The 22584-nt window shown below is 37.5% G+C and overlaps 1 protein-coding gene across 2 annotated transcripts in view; it reads right to left on the bottom strand.

Moving 5' to 3' along the window:
- The window catches only part of sez6b (seizure related 6 homolog b), a 252343-nt gene that overhangs the window by 32321 nt on the left and 197438 nt on the right, over nt 1-22584 (bottom strand). For both annotated transcript variants that reach the window (XM_059330806.1, XM_059330805.1), the window contains exons 6-9: nt 15287-15455; nt 9600-9766; nt 5399-5593; nt 4202-4340 (exon numbers count right to left, since the gene is read on the bottom strand). In XM_059330806.1, the coding sequence (XP_059186789.1) occupies nt 4202-4340; nt 5399-5593; nt 9600-9766; nt 15287-15455 (670 nt within the window). The remainder of the gene's footprint in view (nt 1-4201; nt 4341-5398; nt 5594-9599; nt 9767-15286; nt 15456-22584) is intronic.

The following is a 22584-nucleotide window of genomic DNA, read 5'->3' as shown; positions in this document are numbered from 1 at the left end:
AATGCTTATCAGCACAATACAAAAATGAACACCGAATAGATGATTTTACTTTTGTCACAGCCCTGACTCCAGGAGGCTGAAATTAGGTTATGCAAAGGAATGAACTTGGCACACTGCTGAAAGTGCTGCACAAAACGCTCTCATCTCAACTTTTCATGTACCAACGTTTTGTCACTACTCTCTGCATGTGATACCAATGCACACAGAACCATTTTGACTGTGTCGGAAACTTATAATGTTATCCAAATGGCCTATATTGTTGCACTTGCAGAGAACATATATATATATATATATATATAGTCAGGGTTTCCAATGTTCTGAATGTACTTGAAAGTATTGTGTATTATAGTTTACAGAAGGTCTACCTACCTATAGGCTACCTGAATTTCTGAAATGTACTATATTTCTAAATATGCTATTGCTACACTTAATGGCAAAAATTGCACTGGTCTGTTGGACTTGAACAAAAATAAACAATATTTTTGTTACTTAAGCTTATGTATTCAGTCATTATTCAATGGTATACTTAAAATCCATGTGAAAAAAAACAACTTCTCACTGTTCTCAGGTCAAATATTTATATGCGATTAAAATGCAATTAATTAATTACAAAGCCTCTAATTAATTCGATTTTTTTAAAACTGGTTTTTAACTTTACTGGTAGAGATATATGGTAATGAGGCTTAAGAAAATGCTTTCGTTTTGTTCACGTATGCAGTGCCAGAACCAATGCTCAGTAACCAGCAACCACACCTAACAGCATCACTGTGTCCGTGAAGAAAGTGCCACCTTAAATTTTCCAACTGGCCATCGCCAGCCCGCTCCCTGGACATGCCCCTGCCTCGCAGCTCAAATAGGCTTAGTCCTTACATACCCCTTTTCTTGTCTATCTGCTATCTTAAAAATGTTAAAAAAAGAAAAAGCAACAGGGCACCTTTATATCAAAATGTGAATTTGAGATACAGAGACATACATTATTTAATATGTAAGTTTATTTTCAAATAAGAAACAAAAAATAACAAATGAACCAACTTTTTGGTGTATTTGTGCCCATCTCAGATTTCCTCTCAAGCTGCAAACGGCCCCAACAACTGTTACTAAGCAGAGGTGAAGACAAGCCTGTATGAAACCTGAGAGACAAAACGCTGGCCAAAGTATCCACAGATCATTCATTGCAGATTATAAATCTAATTACTGAGTGCATGGTGAAACTTCTTTGAGCTTGGTTATAAGGGCTTTACAGAAAGAAGTAAGAGAAATTATGGTAGATTTTGCCAAAGGATGGGGACATGTCTCACCCATCTCAAGTGGAATCAACTAAACTGAAATGGATCTTTCTCTGGGAACACAAGTGCTTTCTGGAAATATGATGGCAATTTGCCTATTATATTACATAATATCTGCTATTTGTCAGAGCCACAGGTTGCCATTTGTCATCTTTGATTGGTTGTCAAGTGTCAAGAGGGTGGGTCTTATCTACTGTGAGCATGTCAGAGCACAGACACTGATGAGAGTAGAGATATGGATGCATGAGAGTGGTGTGCAGCAAATTATAGCAGTTATTTTTTGTTGAGAATGGGATTGACAATGTATTGTACCCTCATACCTTAAGATCTAGTTTCTAATTTGGCAACACAGTAGGGAGTAGCTGGGCCCAGCTCCAAGAAGCCAGCCAAGTGAGCACTGTGCAGGGTGCAGGACAATGACATTTAGTATATAATAATAATAATAATAATAATGATAATGATAATAATAATAATAATAATAATAATAATAATGCATTTTATTTGATAGGGCGCCTTTCAAGGCACTCATCATACAATTTGTTAAATAAAAATTAAAATAAGATTAGAAATACATTAAAACCAAATACAATAGGATACAATCAAACATCATATGTTGGCCTGTTAGTATCTGGCAACTGTTTAGTCTAAATAACTTAGTAGTTAGTATTACTTTAACTCATCAGTGTAGTAATCTGGATCAACTTTTCACAGTGGTTTCTTCCAATTATTTTTCATGCTAAACAGGCAATACAACACCTGTAATCATATTGTATGCACACAGTCCAACAAATAACTTAATAACATATGCATACTTATTATTATTATATATTATATATTATATCTCTTATTTCTGTCCTCACACAAAGCAAGTAATGGTAGTAGAGGATTACCATGATCACGTAAATTAAAAGTTACATTTTTATTGAAAGGTTATAATGCAGAGTCGTGCACAACAGGTGTGTGTGTGTGTGTGTGTGTGTGTGTGTGTGTGTGTGTGTGTGTGTGTGCATTTGGTGTGTGTGTGTGTGTGTGTGTGTGCATTTGGTCAGATTAGTCTAGATTTGAAGTCACTGAGGCTAGATCTAGTCATCTTTCATAACACTACATCTTTATTTATTACACTACCATATTCACAAATTTAAAAAAATGTGCAGGTAGTAGGATGAGTAGGATGACACGTCATGTTGTCTTCTTTTTCAGTTAGGTTGTAGTCTGTTTTCAAAGGATACCTTCACTTCCACTGAAATCACCTGCTCTGCTTAATGAACAGCAGCAATTACTTATGTTGACAGACTTCCTTTCAAAAACCAGAGGAAGCGATTAATTAATCCTTCTTAAAGTACAACAAGAGCCCAGGTGCTGCTCAGAGAGAGAGAGAGAGAGAGAGAGAGAGAGAGAGAGAGAGAGAGAGAGAGAGAGAGAGAGAGAGAGAGAGAGAGAGAGAGAGAGAGAGAGAAAGAGAAAACAGAGCTTAGGATGCAACCTATGCAAATTAACCCTCCTCAATTTGCTTGCAAATGGCAAATGATTTTCTACGGTTGACTGACTTATCAGCTCTGACACGGCAGGTTGTGTTGTTGTGTCTCCTCCTTGGCACCGCAATCACAGGAAACACGCACTCCCATACTGTACACTAGCACCCTCTCCTCCACGCAGCAGCCATTACACTGAAAAAAGTGTAACATGCAGTTGTTCATTCAAACTAATAACTGACATTTAAAAGAGGATAAAATTGTTGATTTGATTGTAAAACTCATTCTTTTTGCATTTAGAGACATCAAGTTTGATTTATACTGAACTAAACATACGTCCTAAGGACTCAAAACAAAGTTTTTGATTTCTCTCAAGTTTTTTTTTCTTCTTAATGACCTGCAGGTAATATTTTTAGTTTGATTTGAAAGCACTGCGCACTGCACAGTCAGACCGTGTATGTCATATGTTGCATATGTTAAAGATTAATAAATACATTTAATGTAATCTGTTGGCCAAGTGTCTTTTTTTATAGAGTTTATAAGGTGGGAAACAAAAATTAGTTAAGTCAAATAAAATGTGAATAATATAGTTTGGGTACATGTAAATTAATTAACTGGTGTCAATGCAAACATTAATTCAGTTAAAATTGTAACAGTTGTAAAAGTTGTTTTTTGTTTTTGGAAAAAGAAAAAAAGTCTTTATTTCTCACTGTATGTACTTTTGCCTGTCGAATGAATAAAAACATTTATAAAAAAAAAAGTGAATATATTAGGTTGGTTCAATTTAAATGTATTAGTTTGGGTCAATAACTAAAATGTTAAGAAAATAATTTGGATCAAGGTTGAATATTTCAATTTAAGGTTTGAATTAAGGTTGAGTCAAGTGCAGCATTATTGTTTACATCAACATAAAATAATCAGGTCATAAGAAGTTACTCAATTTAGATTCTATCAAGTCAAATATTTTAGATGTGATATCTGGACAAGATTTTTTAGGTTATACTTTTTTCAGTGTATAGGACTCTGTGTGTGGAGGGGTGGGGGGGGGGGGGCTGGAAGCTGAGAAGAACATTGGTGGTGGGGGACTGGCAAACAAACCCTCCCTGATATAATTAGTTTCCTCCGCTGCACCTAATTAACCTTTGTCTGTGTGGCACTTACACATCTCATTCACAAGCCGAGCGTTCTTTCATTAGTAGCGTGTTGTGTTTTTAATGCGTTCTACCAGTCATGGCGAGGTAGCTCTTTGTAATCTTCAAACTGCTTCTGTGGCGCTGTTTGAAGCCGAGGACTGGTGCACGTGTAAGCACAGGAGATGAAGTGGGTTTTGTGATGATGAGATTGAAAGTCACATGGAGGTGGTTAGTAATAAAGTGGTTTCATGTGTACCTAAGTGCAAAGGGTGGGGAGATCAAACTGCACATGTGGAAGGTGTATACATACACTTGAATGTCCACCATGATCCTCTTGTCCTCCTCAACGTGGATCCCCCAGATACAGTCCTGGCCTTTATCGTAGGCTTCAGGCCAGTTTGGAGACAGCACCACTCCAGCTGAGTCTGTGATCTCGCCACTACATACAGCTGGATATTCACACAGACACAACCATGGATATTAAGACAGGCAATTCGATTTATACACTGTAAAAATGTCCCGTTGTTTTTACAGAAAAAAACTGGCAGCTGTGGTTACCAGAATATTTCCTGGGAAAAAAACAGTTAATATGACAACATCTTTACAGAAAATTTTTTACATCCTAAAACTGTAGTAATTAAAAAAAAACATTTTAAAGTCCTTTACTGCTGATTTAACAGGATAATGCTGCTTTTATACTAATTATTTATGCAAAATGTACATGCAGATTTTGCTTATTGTGCACTGAATACCAGTAAATTAACATTCAGTTATTATTTATTGTAAAATGGACCTGCACTTATACACCGCTTTTCTAATCGTTTTGCGACCACTCAAAGCGCATTACACTACAGACTCAGACTCCTAAATGGTACCCTAAATGGTAGTGTGAGATGAACGCAGCATCGGGAGCAATTTGGGGTTCAGTATCTTGCTCAAGGATACTTCGACACATAGGTTGCGACGGTCGGGGTTCGAACTGTCAGCTGTCTGATCAAATAATGAAAAAACTGGATAGTGAATCTGGCAGCACATCCGGTACCAACAGTATATGTCAAAAAAATTGTTTCTTTTTTTTTCTGGTGTCTTATCTACTTGAATGTGAGAAGGGCGGCTCTTTTAACTAAATTTCATGCCCAAACTCATTTGACAGCAACTGAACCTGAGACTAACGATACCCAAAGCAAATACGGCCAACAATGGCCCTGTGCATTTAAAAAAAATGTTTTTATTTACAATTACAGAGAATTGCGTCCACACCATACTTATTCCCTGCCCTTGGTTTAACTTTACTGCATTTGTTTCCTAAAGCATAAGTTGTTCTTAGGTCACGTCTGATCTAATTTTATCATCATTTATATGCTTGTGTGACTCAGACACACATAGTGAGTAAAGTTGGAATCAACCTGATGAAAGTCCAACTGAAAGGTCCCTGAGTGAGATACTGGCCCACTGTGTGTGTGTGTTGTGTGGGTAACTATTTTCATTAATTCAAAGCCATACAGACCTCTGCAGGCAGGCTCGGTCTCGTTCCACTGGGGATTGTTGGGGTCCATGCATTCAATGGTGACAGATCCCTGTTCCAGAGTATAGCCAGGGTCACAAGCAAACTCCACCACAGCTCCCACTGCCCAGGTGTTGTCACTACTGGTCAGGTTCCCATACTTCACAAAGGGTTCGTAGCAGTGGCCTGCTGCAAAGGCTGTGGTAAACAAAGACACACACATAGTGGTGGGAGGGACGATGAGAACACATGTGCCAGATGAATTAGCATCCCAAACACTTATATGGCGAAGAGACAAGATTACTTTTTACTCCACACATTTAATTGTTTCTTGTTTGATTTCATTGGGTTTTTTAAATCATCTTGCATTTGCACAAACTTTGGGCTTGTTATGAGATGTATTTAAACACCCCTGGTTCCCAGTAAAGCTATACTAAGAAAAAAAAGTATGATAAAAAAAATATGTCAAGCTGTGGTACAAACCAAAACAAAAGGACTTTTCTGAACTTTTCTGAACTGTTTATTTTTAGAAGATCAACTGTTTTAGGTGGCACATTTGTAGCCATGAGGTTATTTTATTTTGTAAAGACAAGTGTTTACCTCAGTGTGGGGTTTCCCCTTACAGTTCTGCTGTTACCGTTATTTAGGAAGATATTGTACAGCCCTAGGTCTTTGTAACAAGTTTTCAAGTGATGTTACCGACTTCTCCTGAGTGTTGTATGTACATTTTCAATAGGCTAGTGTCACACTCAGTTTCCCTGTGTAATATGTCTTATTTTAGTGTAATATAGAGCTTAAGTGTCAGGGATCATTCACTCATTTGGATGTTTCTATGTGAGGAAATCAATAACAAAGAGTACTATTTCACAACATATGCAAAGATATGAAGACTAATCACACAGCTTTGTGAATTTAAACACATTACTTTGTTTGGCTGAAACCGAAAGAAATTGCTATTTTGGATGGATTCTAATAAAATCTGGTACAAAAATTCAGTTTCAAGAGTACGATTTGCTTTATAACTACTTGTCTAAAATGTAAATAAAACAGAATGTGAATATTTGCCAATACTTTGTGATATATATTTATATATATATAATTGAAAAATGTATACAAATATATTTATATTTAATGTTCACACTGATAAACTTTTGTTTTTACAAACTTACACTCTGAATTCTGGCTTTGATGCATTCTGTTTTTATTAACATTTTACACACCGTCCAAACTCAATGTTAGCATATAAAAACTAATCAGTATATAAACATTACCCCCACTGATAGAAAAGTAGTCACACAATTTAAATACCTGAAATTAGATGTTTGTTACATATTTTGTGAACAATGCGCATAACTTTACTCTGTCAGGAACACAGTACTGTAGCTACGTTTTAGAATTAGTAAAGGACCAAATGCAATAAATATAGTGTAAGATGAAATCATGAATTTCAGAAATATGAAAAAAGTCTCAATTATTTGGCAGAAAGAAGAAGAAGAAGACCTAAATGGCCGTTAGAACTGGCTAAATGAATGGCTATGAATGAGGACAGCTGCTCAATAGGGTGGAATGGTTTTCAGGATAAAGGAGGAACCATCAAATCTGTTAGAGACGAGCTGAACAGTATTATGTCCTGTTAATGGCCATAATGAGGTCCGTTGCTCCCTTTGGACTTAATCCCATTTGCGTCAGTAAAGCAGAGGCCTAAGCAGATTACACTGATTGTATTTCTAAGTGGTCCACACGGACGAGAGAAGAGCCGACAATCTGATGGTAAGTGCTGAGGCAAATGTGAGGGCAAAAGATAAGAGAGGCTAAGTGATATATCACCCTGGCCATTAGATGAAACTTACAGTAAAATAAATCATATAGATTCTCATATACACTATAATGTTATACTGGTGGAAGATGCAAGTTAATATTGGATAACCGAAAGACTCCTCTGGATTCTTTCATTCCGAAGCACCAGGTAGCAAAAGCATGAAGAAGCTTTAAGATTTACTGGGGAAATCTACTGACAGCCTCCATTAAATGACTACAAAAGCAACACATATAAAAGCCTAAATAAATAAAGACAGGTACTTTTCAATTGGTTATGATGCCTTTAAATGCACCCTATAATGTGTTTAGTGCAAAAATTGCAATTAAGGCAGCATTGAAAGTGAAAAATGCATTTTGGTTTTGAGTATTTTAGACAAATGTGTTTTACTCTCCTGTGCCAGAATTGCATTGAAGAGATATCAAGGTTAAAACAGAGCAATATTTCATGGCATCAGTCTCAGTCTATCACACTGAGCCATGAATGCTGCTTTCCCTTCTGCTTCTCTTAAGTCACCTTCACTATGACCATATTAGGATATTTAGCCATGTTTGTGGGATGTTTCTAGTGATGGCATATTGGAGTGTTGGTCGGTCTGTTGGTCTACCACAGACATCCATGGTCCCCAGAGGATAATCCCTCTGACTTTGGTAATTCTCTAATACTCTTTCACGATACTACCACGAGGTTGACATTTTTGTTTTTTATTGAAAATCTCAAATGGATTGTTGTGAAATGCAATTAAAAAATGTATGATCTCTGAGGCTAATGTTCCCACTAGTTTGTTAAGATTCTTCATCCCTGTTTCAGTATAGATGCTAAATTGTCTTGTTGCTGTACATTTTATAAGGATTTAAGAAGCATTAAAATACTTAAATAGACCATTTTGCCATGTATTTTGGTTACATTTGAAGGATTATTTGGTCGTATAATTTACAGCATGCAGTTTTAGTAACTTAAGAAAGACATCATTTATTAATTCCAAGGGGAATTCTATGTTCTTCACTCTGTTTTATACAGTACACTCAAAGGTCGACATGCACAAACAGGACCTTGATACATGCATTGAAGAAGAGATGTCAGAGCCCGTGGAAAGGTGCCCCGAACAGTTTGTAGCTGGGTGCCTTGCTTAATGCTGGGCTTACATCAAACGATTTTCCCAGTCCCAGACTAAAAACTGAAAGTCTTTAGTAAATCTAGGAGTCTTACTGGAGTCACAGCGCGCTCCCGTCATCCCGATCGTTAAGTGTAAGGTAGTAATCTGCGCTGTTTCATATCAGTCTTTTCCTAGTCTTTGGTTTGAGATCATATCAAACGTGTTTGATATTATCGCAAGTCGCAGTGACGGAACACAATCAACAACCAATAGATGAGCAGACCGGCCAGTAAAACCACGTCGACAGGAAAAAGTTACATCACAATAATGTTAGTAAGCTCAGTCCTTAATACAAATATAGAGATATAATATATTTACGGCCACAAGCGGGATTTTGGGGGCGCTGTTTCATAGTAAAAAGAATAGTAAGCAGACCCAGTTAAAATGTATAAATAAATGTATACATAAATAAGTAATAAATAATTGATGATTAATGTGTGATTGACTAAATGAAAGTTGATAGAGCTGATAAGTATAATTATTCTTATTAAACAAATGAATTAAATATAATTAAATAGGACATAAATGTATATCATGAATTATTTTCAAAATTTTCCTTTCCTTTATTCTTCCTTATCTATTCTTCTTGTCTATTTTTACTGTAAAATAGTCAACTTTTCATGTCAGAAAAACACAAACCCCTTTTCAGCTTTGTGAGGGGCATTTTGTGGCGTCTTCTCTTCTTTTCTTTTCTTTTTTTCCAACACAAACCACTGCACACACAAACATTGCATGGTAGGAAAAAAATGCTAAAAGAATCTAGTTGTAGTCTTGTAAATAGTGACCCTGCAAGATTCACAGTCTTTGTAGGATCTCAGTCTGAGACTAGGCTGGGACTAAAAACTCTAAACACTTGTCTTCAGATGTGAGCAGGTGTGAGCTGATAGTCTTGCAGGAGTCTTTCCAAATCTTTTCAAAGTCTTCTGGTGTACAGGTAGCATAAGTTCACCTGGGCAATGGCCAGGAGGTGAAATGAACTTCTCCAGCAACCAGTCTACATACTTCATCCATGCAGGGACTTGAAGCAAGTTAAGTCCCACTGCCCCACATTCTTTTGTAACAAAATACTCTCAGTTAGTTCCACTTACCATCTGTCTGAGCATTCTGTATCTGAATGTTGTGTTTATAGTGAAATGTTTGCAGGTGCTTTCAATATAAACTTCTCCCTGTTATGTTGGAGGAAGAGATAGATTGTGTCTTGCTACCGTTGAAACCACAGCTCCAGTGTTTACCTTGGTATCTGATGGCAATGCCAGTAGATGTGCCTGTAGCATCTGTCGTCAGCTCAATAAAGAGATGCTTGGACGTGCTGAGTAGACCTTCATTGGGAAGATACTCCACTTCATATGAATCATACAGGGCAGCTCCGTCTATGCTGTTACCGTTTTTGATCAGCAGCCTGGAAGACAAGAAAAAAAGTTGTCACAGCATTGCAGATCTACAAAGCTTTGTTGCCTCTTTGACTTCCTGTTTTGGATTTCCAGCAAACTTTTCCCTCTTAAACGCTCTTAAACCTGGTTTCCAGCAGCAGCAGGAAGCTGTCAATTCAATTCAATTCAATTCAATTGGCTTTATTGGCATGACGTACCAATGTATATATTGCCAAAGCAAGCATCAGAAAAAAAGGATAACAAGATAAGGAAAGCAATATTCACAATAAATTATTATAATTCTGTTATTCATTTTAAAAGAAAAGAAAAACTAATAACAATAAAAGAAAGCAATATTTACAATCATTGAATTACAATCAACATATAATTTAAGCTGTCTTCAGTAAAAAAGAAAAAAAAAGCTCTAATAAACTAACCACTGTACAGGCTGGGCACCAACCAACACGTGTTTGCAAGTAATAACATTAACACAATGATATTGCAGAAAGAAATGTTGACCAAAACGACAGAAGATAAGACACAAATTGAAATACAAAACAGATCAATCATTCAATTAATCAATTTACACTTCTAATAGGCTATATTCAATGAAGGTTTCAGTCCCATAAAGCAGGGGTTCCCAAACTTTTCCATGCCAAGGCCCCCCAAATAGCATTAGCTTCTGGCCGGGGACCCCCAAACCCACCGACAATGCTACAAAAAAACGAGTCCTCCACGGCAGGGCTGTTGGTCTTCTCCTTTGGTCTTTTTGTTGTCAAAAACCTGTCCATTTTGCGCTAGCTAGCTACACGCTAGCTTGAGGAGCAGAGCAGCTTGATAACAACGGTCTACACAGATTATGATGTCGTCATGCCGAATTTGCAGCTGAACTTGAGAATCCGACGATTACGGCAGTTTACGTATTGTACGGTTCAGGACAAATGGTTATTAAAAAAATAAAATAAAAAAATAAAAAATAATTTTTTTTTTATTTTTTTTATTTTTTTTTCTCATCTTCCCTCCAATTTTCTGAGGCCCCCCTAGCGCCCCCTGGCGGCCCCGAGGGGGCCGCGGCCCCCACTTTGAAAACCACTGCCATAAAGAACCACTCATCAGAATTTGTAATTTGACAATTGTGACCCAGTTAATATCTAACGGTGTAAGGCCATCTGCAGGTCTATTAAAGCAGTCGGGCTCCGTGTTCATCCGTTGCATGTCACACTGTGGCTCTGTTCCCCATGGTAGTGTGCATTGATCTCTCCATGTTCTGCCTTTGCTGACTTTAACAATGCTTCTCAGTAGGGATGTCTCGAGCCGATCATGTGATCGGAAATCCGGGCCGTTCACGTGGTTTCAGACTCGTAGTCTAGACGGAATTGTCCAAAAAGTGAAAGTGAGCAGCATTTATGGGTACAAGTCAAGAACCGGCCTACTTTACCTTCTCATTTGCATATCAAAATGGCGGCCAAATTGCCCATCTTGCTCAGTCGTTTTAACTTTTAAGGTGAAATTAAACATTATTTGTGTCATTTTTTAAGGCCGACATAAATATTCAATCAATATCACTTTTAAATGTTCCAGTTGGTATTTTGCATATATATATATATATATATATATATATATATATATATATATCAGCACCCTTGAAATATGTAAGGTGGGCCGGTTCCCGAATTGTACCTGTAAATGCTCCTCACTTCTTATAGAAGGCCTTTTTTCTGAAATCCGTCTAGACTATGTGTGGTGGTTCAGCCATGGTGTTTAGTTAGTTGGTTTATATATAAATATGTCTGGTTTGAAAAAAGTAAAAATAATCAGTCCTTGTGAATGGTAAGGTGGTAGCCTTACTGGCATGACATGCTGAGGATTTTTATCTTTTATTAGTGATGTTCATTTGATAAACCTTGGAAGCAAACTACCAAAGTGGTTGAAGCAGTATGTATAAAATGACCAGAAAGCAGATGGCTTTTAACAAGAAACTCTTGAAATACCAGCAGACCATGGCTCATTAGACTGCCACATTTTGCACTCATGCCAATTCTCTTTCTTCTCCACACAATAACTTCTTTCTGAATTTCTAAGTGCCCTCAGATGTGTCCAGATGTCTCTTCATATCTATGAGGTCTGTATTTGTAGCAGGAGTGTAGGAGCAGCCCAGAGCAGCTATTGGCTGCTATACAAAATGGATTATTTGGCTAATTTCCCCCCAGTGGCTCTTCCTTTCAATCCTCTGTAACGAGAGCCCCATGCTGCTAAAATGACTCTACTGTCACTGCTATGAGCTGCACTGACAGCAAGTTGTTATCCTGCAGTCCTCAGAAATGATGTTGTTACAGGGACAAAGCAGAGGGTACAAAAGATGAGAAGCCCGATTCAACATCACTGTTAACCCTTCATCGGGCAAAGAACTATATTTGGTAACTTCAGGTAATATTTCGAGAAAAAAGTTGCAAATTTACGAATACGAATACGAATAGGATATTTTTGGATAGGGACAGACAGTGCACATTAATGAACATCGATAAACATCTTTGTAAATATGCCGGATAATAGCAAGGCTGCTAGTTTGCATCCGTAGTCCCTAAAAAATTAAAAGTAAATACAAATATAAAAGACAGTACATAGGTAAGATACAAATAGAGGAGACAACACACACAAACCAACACAACACATACCAGACCCAGACAGGATATAACTATGCAATAAAAAGTAATGTTCAAGTCGTCTCAAGTCCAGTTAGTGGTCACACTTTTGATGTGATTTGAGCCATTGTTTCAGATTTCCTTTAAAATAGGAGTAAGTGGGACATTCCCTTATTGTGGAGGGAAGACTGTCACAGTCTCCTCTAGCACAGGCCCTGGTGCTCACACCTCCCAGAGTCCTTTTCTTTATAAATTCATTCAGCGGTGGTGGAGCTAGACCATGGAGACTCTTGTATACAAAACAAGCAAATCTGAAAGTTTTAAAATTATGTAAACTTTAAAAATTGCAGATATGGAAGGAGTCTTTAGGGCTTTTTTATAGAGAGATTCTATGGGTTTGAGTGCTGTTGTACATGCCAGTGACCAGCTCGTTAAACAATAGTCTATGCGTGAGAAGATCATACAGTGTAAAAACATCAAAGCTGCACTGGCTGTTAATGAATTCCTGATTTGTCTGAAATTTGCCAGATTGTATTTCACAGAGTTAGACACTTTTTTGATGTGTTTCCTGAATGAAAGTGTCGAGTCCAGGATGACTCCCAAGTATCTGAACTCGCTCACCAAAGCGAGTTCCTCCCCTCCCAGAAAGACACCAGAATGTTCAATACTTTGCGGCCTTTTAGCAAAGAACATACAGACACTTTTTTAAATTTACTAGATTAAAGTGACAAATCTACAGGAAAAAAAGTTGCAGATTTAAGAGATTTAAAGTGGCAAATCAGTGCGAAAAAAAGTTGCAGATTTACGAGAAAAAAGTGGAAAAAAGCAACTTTTTTCTGGCAGATTCACCACTTTAAATCTCATATATCTGCACTTTTTCCTCTCTCGTAGATTTGCCACTTTAATCTCGTAAACTTATTTTTCAAAATATTATTTTTGTATGTTTTTTTTACACATTCTGGCAGTATGTAATATCCTCCAATATTCTCTAGGGTTGAAATTTGGAATTTGCAAGTATTTCAATGAGTGCCCTATTAAGGGTTAACAGAGCATGGGCCATGAGACAGCATTATCAAATGTCAAAATAATTTTCACCAACATTATTAAAAACCTATTTATTCTGCATGACGTTCAGTCCCAGCTAGGCAAGAACCCTTGGCTTTCTTTTTACTTTTTTACCCTTTTCTTTTTCTTTTCTATCTCTAACTCTGTTTTTGGATTGAGTTTTTATTACTATTTTATTGTTTTACTGTTTTTAGTATTTTATTGTTTTCATTTTTATTTATGCCTATTTTTGTATTTGTTTGTATTGTTTGTTTCTGGGGTCTACATCTATGTTGGCCACCTTTTGGCGCACTGGGTACTATACCTATTGAGTTTGTATGTTAGTAAACTGTAAATGGACTGTTAAATGGATTATCTGCACACACACACGTTGGAGCCTCCTATGACTATAATGAGTCTTCTCTGTTGGTTTTTACAGAGACATGGTTACGTAATGATGTGGCGGAAAAACTTTAGACAACTCAATCATATATATGTCAGACAGCTGGTGCTATTATTTTGCAATCAGAGAAAGCATATGGAACCCTGGACTGGAACTGCATCACTCCATGACCATAATTACCTACTAATGGAATATAACTTATTTTTTGTTTTTCCTGTATACATTCCACAAAATGCATCTACAAAATAAGCCTGATGCATCCATTTTGATCCTCATTAATTTTAACCATTGCTAACTGGAGAAATATCTGCCAGGCATTTATCTATCTGTTAACCCTTTATAGGGCACTCCTGGAAATTGAAAATATCAACCCTTAAATGTTATTGGAGGATATAACAAGACTTTTTGCTAAATGTTTCATTTTTATATTGCAAATCGAGGTAAATTGAGTCATTATTATTATTATTATTATTATTATTATATTTAGTATACTCCTTTTCCCACAGCAACTAAATAGACAATAACACATAATTTGCATCCATCACCACTTTATCTTTTACCTTTAAACTATTTATTATCTTTTTAGACTACTTATTACATATGCGTAATGTCTGAATGTCTTTTTTAAAGCACCTTATATATGAGAAGCACACGTACATTTAGTTGTATACTTTTTTAAATACAATTACAATAAAGGAAAGCTTGAATCTTGCTGATATATATATATATGATGTGTAAATATTTCTGTGTAATAACATTGAGTCAGGTTCAATATAAATAAGTAAATGACAAACTATTATTACTTATTGCGTCACTTCTTGTCCTGTTAAGAAATTACTCAAAACCAGGGAACAAATTATTCCAAACGAGGGAATGAGTGTGTGCTCAAAATGCTATTTTTTCCACATAAGGTAGTTAACTCTAGTACTGAGAGTAGTAACTTGTGGCTTGGTTTTCTTTTTTTTCTACCCCATAGCCCCTAAGGGGCTCCGTATGTAAATAATGAGTATATTATGATAGAAAATATCAAAAATCAAACATACAGCATCCTTATTTTCTATAAATAATTAATAATCAGTCCTTGTCTGTCAATCAGTCCCCAAAATATTTCTTGTAATTTCTGTCTTTATATTCAACAGTAATATTAACAGTGAACATATTGTCTTTGTTATCTTTTGTTAGGCCTATTCATTCATGACAATCAGTGTCACTGTTGACAGATATTAAAAAACATAAATCAGTGGAAAACGCTACATTGTTTTAATGTTTTCCTTTTGACAAATTCTAGGTACTTTTTAAATGAAGTTCAGTGAAAGCTTTATAAATAAATCTTTATGGTGACAGGTCAAGATTACCTGACCCTTTTCAAAGAAAATACAATTTCTGTGAGTTTAATATGTTGTTTTTATGTTTATAATGTCCAATCAACCTCGTACAAAAGCTGAATGTGTCCTGCTTACCGATCATCGTCCTCAGCCAGTGCTACCTTCTCAAAGTGGATATGTAGTCTGTGGCCCTCAGGGGCCTCCAGCAGCCAGTGGCAGGTCAGGTTGTTGCTGTAGTTGCTGGGAAAACCAGGAGAGACGATCCGACCGACGGTGACGTTCCTGATCAAACCACCACAAGCAGCTGAGAGAGAGGAGTAGGAGGAAATGTGAAAATGAATTGCACTCAATTTTTTTTTACATCCAAAATACACTGAGAATAAACCATCTTCACAAACTGGTGCTGAGAGCATTATCCCACAATAACTTACTGACCATAGCTAACATTTTTTTGCCCAAATTAAACTCTGGTGTTACTTGGGCAATAAAGACTAAACAGAGAGGACATGGATCAGACCTGGGCATTGGGCGGCCCGCGGGCCACATCCGGCCCGTTGGCTGTCCTTGTCCGGCCCGCGTGAGGTTACCCAGAAATTAGAAATCAATACAACCGCAGTGCTTTTATTTTGAAGGCGATTTACGTATAAGTTACCCGAGTTACCTCGCTACCTTGTCGAAACACCTATTGTTTTTTGCATAAAGTTAATAAATTAACAATTAACAAGTTAATAAATTCCTTTGTCACCTTGTGAATCCACCGTAAGAGCTACGAGGTGGGAAAACAATAGCAAACATTAGCATTAGCACTTGAGCAAACAAGCACTTTTACTATAGTTAAGACAACAAATATAGCCACTAATATATATGACAGAATAAAATAAACTTTCAACAAACCTTGTGTCCTATCAGCCAGCCACTATAGAAGCCTTTTGATACTTTATATCAACTTTATATGAATTACTACGCACTCGCTATTATTTACCGTTCGTTTTTCATTTAACCGTTCCACCTGTTATTTCCTGTCACTACCTTTCAAAATTAAGGCACCCGTTTCACACTGGACAGCACCTTTTCAAAATAAAACCATCACAACATTGTAAAACACCTAGAAAATGTACAAACATGAAAAACAAGCTATATAATACAAAAATACCAATAGGAACCTTGCTAAATGTCATTCACAGTTGTGTTTAAAATAAATGGAAACGTGAAATAGTGATTGGAGTATTTCCTACTTTTTACTGCTATATTTGATTTACTCCACATTAACAGTCTTATCATAACATGTATTGTTATCAGTAGCAGCTCAAAACCAAATAATTTACTGTATTTCATAAAGCGGTTAAATTAATACTGAGCAGAATTTAGTTCTGAGTTTTGATCCGGCCCTCGTAACCTTTGTGGTATTGGTCATGTGGCCCCTTGGGAAAATTAATTGCCCACCCCTGACATGGATGCTGTTCTTTTTTCATGACTGCAGTCAAACAGGGCCTTTCATGTGAGCACTAAAATACCTGTGTAATTACGTTAAATGGTTGTTTCACCAAATCAATAACAACAAAAACAACCAAGAAAACCTAAGCTGGGGGCCAGCATTAAGGTCTGGCGACAGTCTGGTTACTGATAAAGGTTGGGAGAGGGGTTTGTTAGAAATAATCTGGTGTCCCGGGCAGAGGGACGCACCTTCTGGAAAGATCTACCCACATGATTCGTAAAACATTGTTAGGTTATAAAAAAGGGTTTGAGGGATAGAAGGGGGGTCCAACCTCCATGAACTGACCAGCCTGATTTCATGTCAGGGATGTGTAGATTGAACCCAGAGACTCTTTAACTGCACATTCCTTGACGTATTGTAATAAAATATAAAAAGTGAGAACTTGGACGTCTCCTGCTCTGCTCATCATTCCCAGGCGGCAATCTCCGTGTCTGAGCATGGAGGCCAACCAGGAAGTGCCTTAAGCCTGCGATCCATCGAAAATTCCAGCAGGGGGTGCTAAGTTTGGCTGCAAAAAAAAAAAATCTGCCCATTCATTTCAGTGCAAAATTTTAAAAAACGTCTCACTTGATTTATTACCTCAGAAAGTTTTTTCAGGACAACAATATGGTCTCAATCACTAGTAAAAAATCTTCTTCAAGACAATTTGATGTCAATAGTTCTAACAATGGCCCCATTTAGAAGAAAATAGAAGATAAAGAATCATATGATTTGGGGCGTGGCTAGCTTTGATTGACAGGTCACTGACAAGGCGAGCCGTCATCAGGAGAAGCAGAGCAATGCGTATCCACGGCAACGAGTCAATAAAGTTATATATAACGTTATATAGATAGAAGTGAGGACGTTTACCGATTTGGTCTCATTACTTTGACCCTTTCACTGTATTTTCACTTAATGACAGTTTATTTGAACGTTTTGTTCAGTAAAAATGTCTTGTTCAGCGTTTGGTTGGACTAACAGACACTCCAAGGAGTTGCTGCTCAGGTTTTTGAGGTCAGTAACGTACATTTTGTTTTTGTTTTTTGCTAGCCAAAACTAACATCCAAGTTAATGTTCCAATTAATGCTAACATGAATTAGCAGCAGCTTCTCTCAGTCAGGTTGAGGTGTAGAGAGGCTGTAGTCAGTGATCAGATCCCTCTCACTCCTCCACAGTCCAGATATGGTCTGCTCCCCATATCGGAAACAAGATGGCGACGCAAGATGGCGACGACGGGCCACAAACCAACGGGTGACGTCACGGTGACTACGTCCATTATTTATCTACTGTCTATGATCATTCCCCATCAAACAATCTGCGCAGAGAATTGGTAAGATGATTTACTGTTGGAGTTGGAATAATTTAATTTTAAAGGTTTCCTCAATGCATTTCTCTACCATGTTGAAAGTCCCAATTTAGTGTAACATACATTTCCTCAACACTACAAGCAGGGTGCAACAATAAGGATTGCCCATTTGCCAAAAGCAAGTGAAAGCCACATTTTAAAAATATCTCTGTAGCTCCTACCAAAAATAATGTTACTGTTACTCAGAACTAGAATAATCAACAGACAAGAACAGCTTTTACTGGAGCCGCTTCCCACCACATACATATGAATGCATGGCTTGAAAGGGGGATACAATTTGTTATTGTAATTTGGATGTGTCAACCATTTAAATTGTCAGTAGGATCTTTAGTACATCTGTATCACTTATTCATCACCTCTGATTTTAAATTCAAGAACATGGTGGGAAGCAAGAAATTAGTTGAGAGAGATGACATCATAAGAGATACAATCTGATTTATCAACGCGTACAGAAAATTAATCTACAGCTATAGAAAGGTGTGTGTGTGTGTGTGTGTGTGTGTGTGTGTGTGTGTGTCTGTGTGTGTCAGCTGATCAGGTCAAGGTTACTCATGCAGACAAAGCTTAATTAAAGCAGAGCAGGGAGGATAAACCCAATGGCATCCTGCCCAGCCTTCAGTAATCACACCTCGATACACCTGCTTTATGCTCTGACACACACATTCACACACACACACACACACACACACAAACACACACACACACACAATCGAGATGGCAGAGATACAGCCACACAGACTCATTTGAAATTGCTCTCAGAGAAACATTCCCTTTGCTGTGAATTCCAGTTGATCAAGGTGATCAGGAGTAAAATGATCACTTATTATTCATCAGCCAGCCTCATAGGCGCAACAAAAGACAGAAAAACATTCATCATCCACACACTCCTGAGGGAGTCCAGGTCTGTCTCTATGGCTGTCAAGCAAAAGGAGCAGAAGGTCCAAGAGATAATTCTTAGCTGCAAATAATCCAAACTGCTGTGATTGTTAATGGGAGTTGGAACGCTGGTGGAAAATGACAGATAACACACTGCCACAATAACAGTATAGCGTGTTTTTGCCAAATAATGTTAATAGCAATTATGCCAATAAAATAATAATTAGGGTCCGAGCATCAATGAGGGTTGCTGAGGACCCTATTGGAATTGAAGGATATTATTAGGGCCTGAGCACCGAGGTGCGAGGACCTATTGAAATCGCTCTGTTTATTGTTATAATTAAATTTTTGTCCCAAATTAATTTCTTATTTGGGGGCTTTATCATATTAAAAACTCATCAAACTTCGAATATGCGTCAATCTCTGGAGAAATTTTTGTACTCTAGTGTTCGCGGGAATGGGCGTCAAAATCATTCACTAGCGCCCCCTAGAGAGTCAAGAAAATTGGGCCCTTTGCACAGGAATGTCATAGAGACATAAAATTCGGTACATATGTCTGTCATGGGAAGATGCAGCAGAAAGTCTCAAGAACCCATACCCGAAAACAAACAGGAAGTCAGCCATTTTGGATCATATATCGTGCTTTTCAACGTTATTTGCCATTTCAATGCCTTGTACTTTAACAAACTCCTCCTACAGCTTTGACCCGACCGACTTCAACCTCGGTCAGTCCCGTTATAAGACCTGTTTGATTAAAACTTGTTTACAGTTTTCGGCATCATGTTTGGATTAATCGTACAATCTAGAGGAATTTCCTCACCTCATAGGAACTATATCCAGCCGACTGCTGGAACAGCACTAATACATCAGTCTAAAGCTAAAATAAAGAGATTTAGCTGTGATTTAATGTGAATAAACACATAAAAAGGATGCTGAAATAAATACAACATGATGCCTATGTGGCAGAAGTCTGAATTCATGCTTTGTCAGTTCTCTCTGCAAGAACACAACACTGCTGTTAAAGTTATGATATTCTGAGCAGAATGACCATCAGGGCCATGCTAATGAAGCCAAAATAAACGTTTTTGCGATCATTTTATTGCAAAAGACAGATCATGATGCTGACATAACTACATCATAAGCAGGTCTGTTTTCCAAACAGAATTTGGATCGACACCTGACAGAGATCTAAACTCTGCTTAGCACTAGTTGTTGCTGTCATGTAAGCGCTTTTATGGGAAGATGACACTTGTTTTAACATTTCTCACTCCAGATAACAGCATTTTCACGGTGGTCAACGGGACGAAGAATCTGCTGGTGGCAGACCTCTAACTCTGGAGCACAACATGGATATAGAGGTCAGTGAAGAGAGCAGAGAACCAACTATGTGGGGCTCAATGGAGTCAACATAACAATAATGGTCTTTTTTGGGCCATTTTTAAGGCTTTATTGTGACAGAGAATGCAGGGTGAAATGGAGAGATACAGGGGAAGACATGCAGGAAAGGGCTCCGAGTCGGACTCGAACCCGGGGCACCCACTCTCAAAGACAAGGCCTCTGTGGTATGTGCTCTACCAGGTGTGCCACCAGTAGGCCCCAACAATACTGTTTAACCATTTATCGGGCGAAGAACTATATTTGGTAACTTCAGGTAATATTTCGAGAAAAAAGTTGCAAAATTACTAGATTAAAGTGACAAATTTACAAGAAAAAAAGTCGCAGATTTAAGAGGTTTAAAGTGGCAAATCTGCGCGAAAAAAGTTGCAGATTTAATAGAAAAAAGTGGGGAAAAAGCAATTTTTTCTCCCAGATTCACCACTTTAAATGTCATAAATCTGCACGTTTTTTTCTTGTAGATTTGCCACTTTAATCTCGTAAACTTTTTTTAAGATTATATTTTTGGCATTTTTCATGCTTTATTGAAAGTGACAGATAGAACGGAGGAGACAGAGGGGAGGACATGTGGCAAAGGGACCTCAGGTCGGATTCGAACCCGCGTAAGGACTCAGCCTTAATGGTATGCGCTCTACCAGTGTGAGCCACCAGGACGCCCAATCTCGTAAAGTTTTTTCTCAAAATATGACCCCCCTCTCTCGTCTGTATGTTTTTTTACACATTCTGGCAGTATGTAATATCCTCCAATATTCTCTAGGTTTGAAATTTGGAATTTGCAAGTATTTCAATGAGTGCCCTATTAAGGGTTAAGACTATACTACGGCAGAAATATTAACACTTGATCACTGTTAGTTTCCATGCGCCTCTTATTTTTGTGATAACTCTGTTGTTGTTGCCCCCTGGCTGCTGAGCGAGATGTCAACTATCGCTGTGAGGACAAACTGACCTACTGTAAGGGCTTCAGAAACCTCCACAGTGATTACTTTGGCTTTCCGTATGGGACAGCAGACATTACGCGTCTCCTCGCCCCAGACTGTGAGAACCTGTCTCATGTGGCTCTGACCTCTGCTGCACATTTCTCTGAAAGTATGTCAGGTTTTTTAGTCCTGCTAAGATGCTGCTGCAGGGATTTGTCTGTGTATTGGTCGAGACTGAAATATCTTTCTACAGCACCAAAATAATGATTCCTGTTGACTTCTGCTCTGCTTCCACCAGCGGGTTAAAGTGTCCACAGCATCTCAACATGAACTACACTGTAAAAAAAAAGTTATTTTACAGGAATTTACTGTTGTTTTCCTGGGTTTTTCTTGCTTTTTCTACATTAAGTGAAAATGGCATTTAAAGAAGGGAGGATAAATTATTGCAAATATAAACCATAAAATGTATATAAATTAATATAATAGGGCAATATAGATTTTTTATTTACAGTAATATTACATTTCCAATGTTCTTGAATGCTAAATTACAGTGAATTCTATGTTAAAAAATACACATTTTCTGACAGTAAAACTGTAAATTTATAGAAATTTACTGTATATCATCTGTCTATTAAAAAAAAAAATGCACAGTCGACAGTTGCAGTGCACAGTCGACTTATCTTAAAGACTTTATCTGTTTTCTTCTGAAGAAGATGTGGTACACCACCACCATGAGGTTCATATTTGTTGTTTTAAAGAAACAACTGCTGGATGTTTTGTCATTAAATTTGGTGCAGCCGTCTACGTTTCCCTCAGGTAAATTTGTAATAACTGTGATCCTTCATCAATACTTTGGTTTACGGCTGAATTCAACCCTCAAAATTGAGATGGTATTTCAAACAGCAACTGCTGTACTTTGTGTCACTGAATACAATAGAAGTATACTTCTGCAGATATTTTTCTTCCCGGGTGATGTCTTTGTTGAGGTGTATTTTAAAGTGGTCCTTGAACATGCTGTTTAAACATAAATTACATAAATCTTTCCTGTGAACAACAGATACACTTGAGACATTTCTAGAATGAAGAGCCAGAAGGCCAAGTACCACTCCTTTCCTTTCAACTTCACCGTCTGCATCTCAGCTATGTTTTATTTCAGCAACGTGCTCCAGGTAACATGAAATTCTTAATTTATTGAAAGAAAAATTCAACTCTTGTTTTCTAGAAGAACAAAATAAGACATTGTCTCTGAACTTGTGTTGTGTTGTGTTGCAGCTGGTCCAGAGTTTGGAGATGCTGCAGTTGGTGAACAGAGTCGTGAAACACAGAGTCCTGAAACACAGCGCGCACTGCACTACTACACATAGAGAGGTGGAGTATAATTTTGGATGTGTGAGCAGCAGGAGTA

Source organism: Centropristis striata, chromosome 4 (assembly GCF_030273125.1).
Source record: "Centropristis striata isolate RG_2023a ecotype Rhode Island chromosome 4, C.striata_1.0, whole genome shotgun sequence".
Lineage (NCBI taxonomy): Eukaryota > Metazoa > Chordata > Actinopteri > Perciformes > Serranidae > Centropristis > Centropristis striata.
The sequence above is the reverse complement of the archived record's forward strand: the minus strand, read 5'-3'. Positions and strand labels throughout refer to the sequence as shown.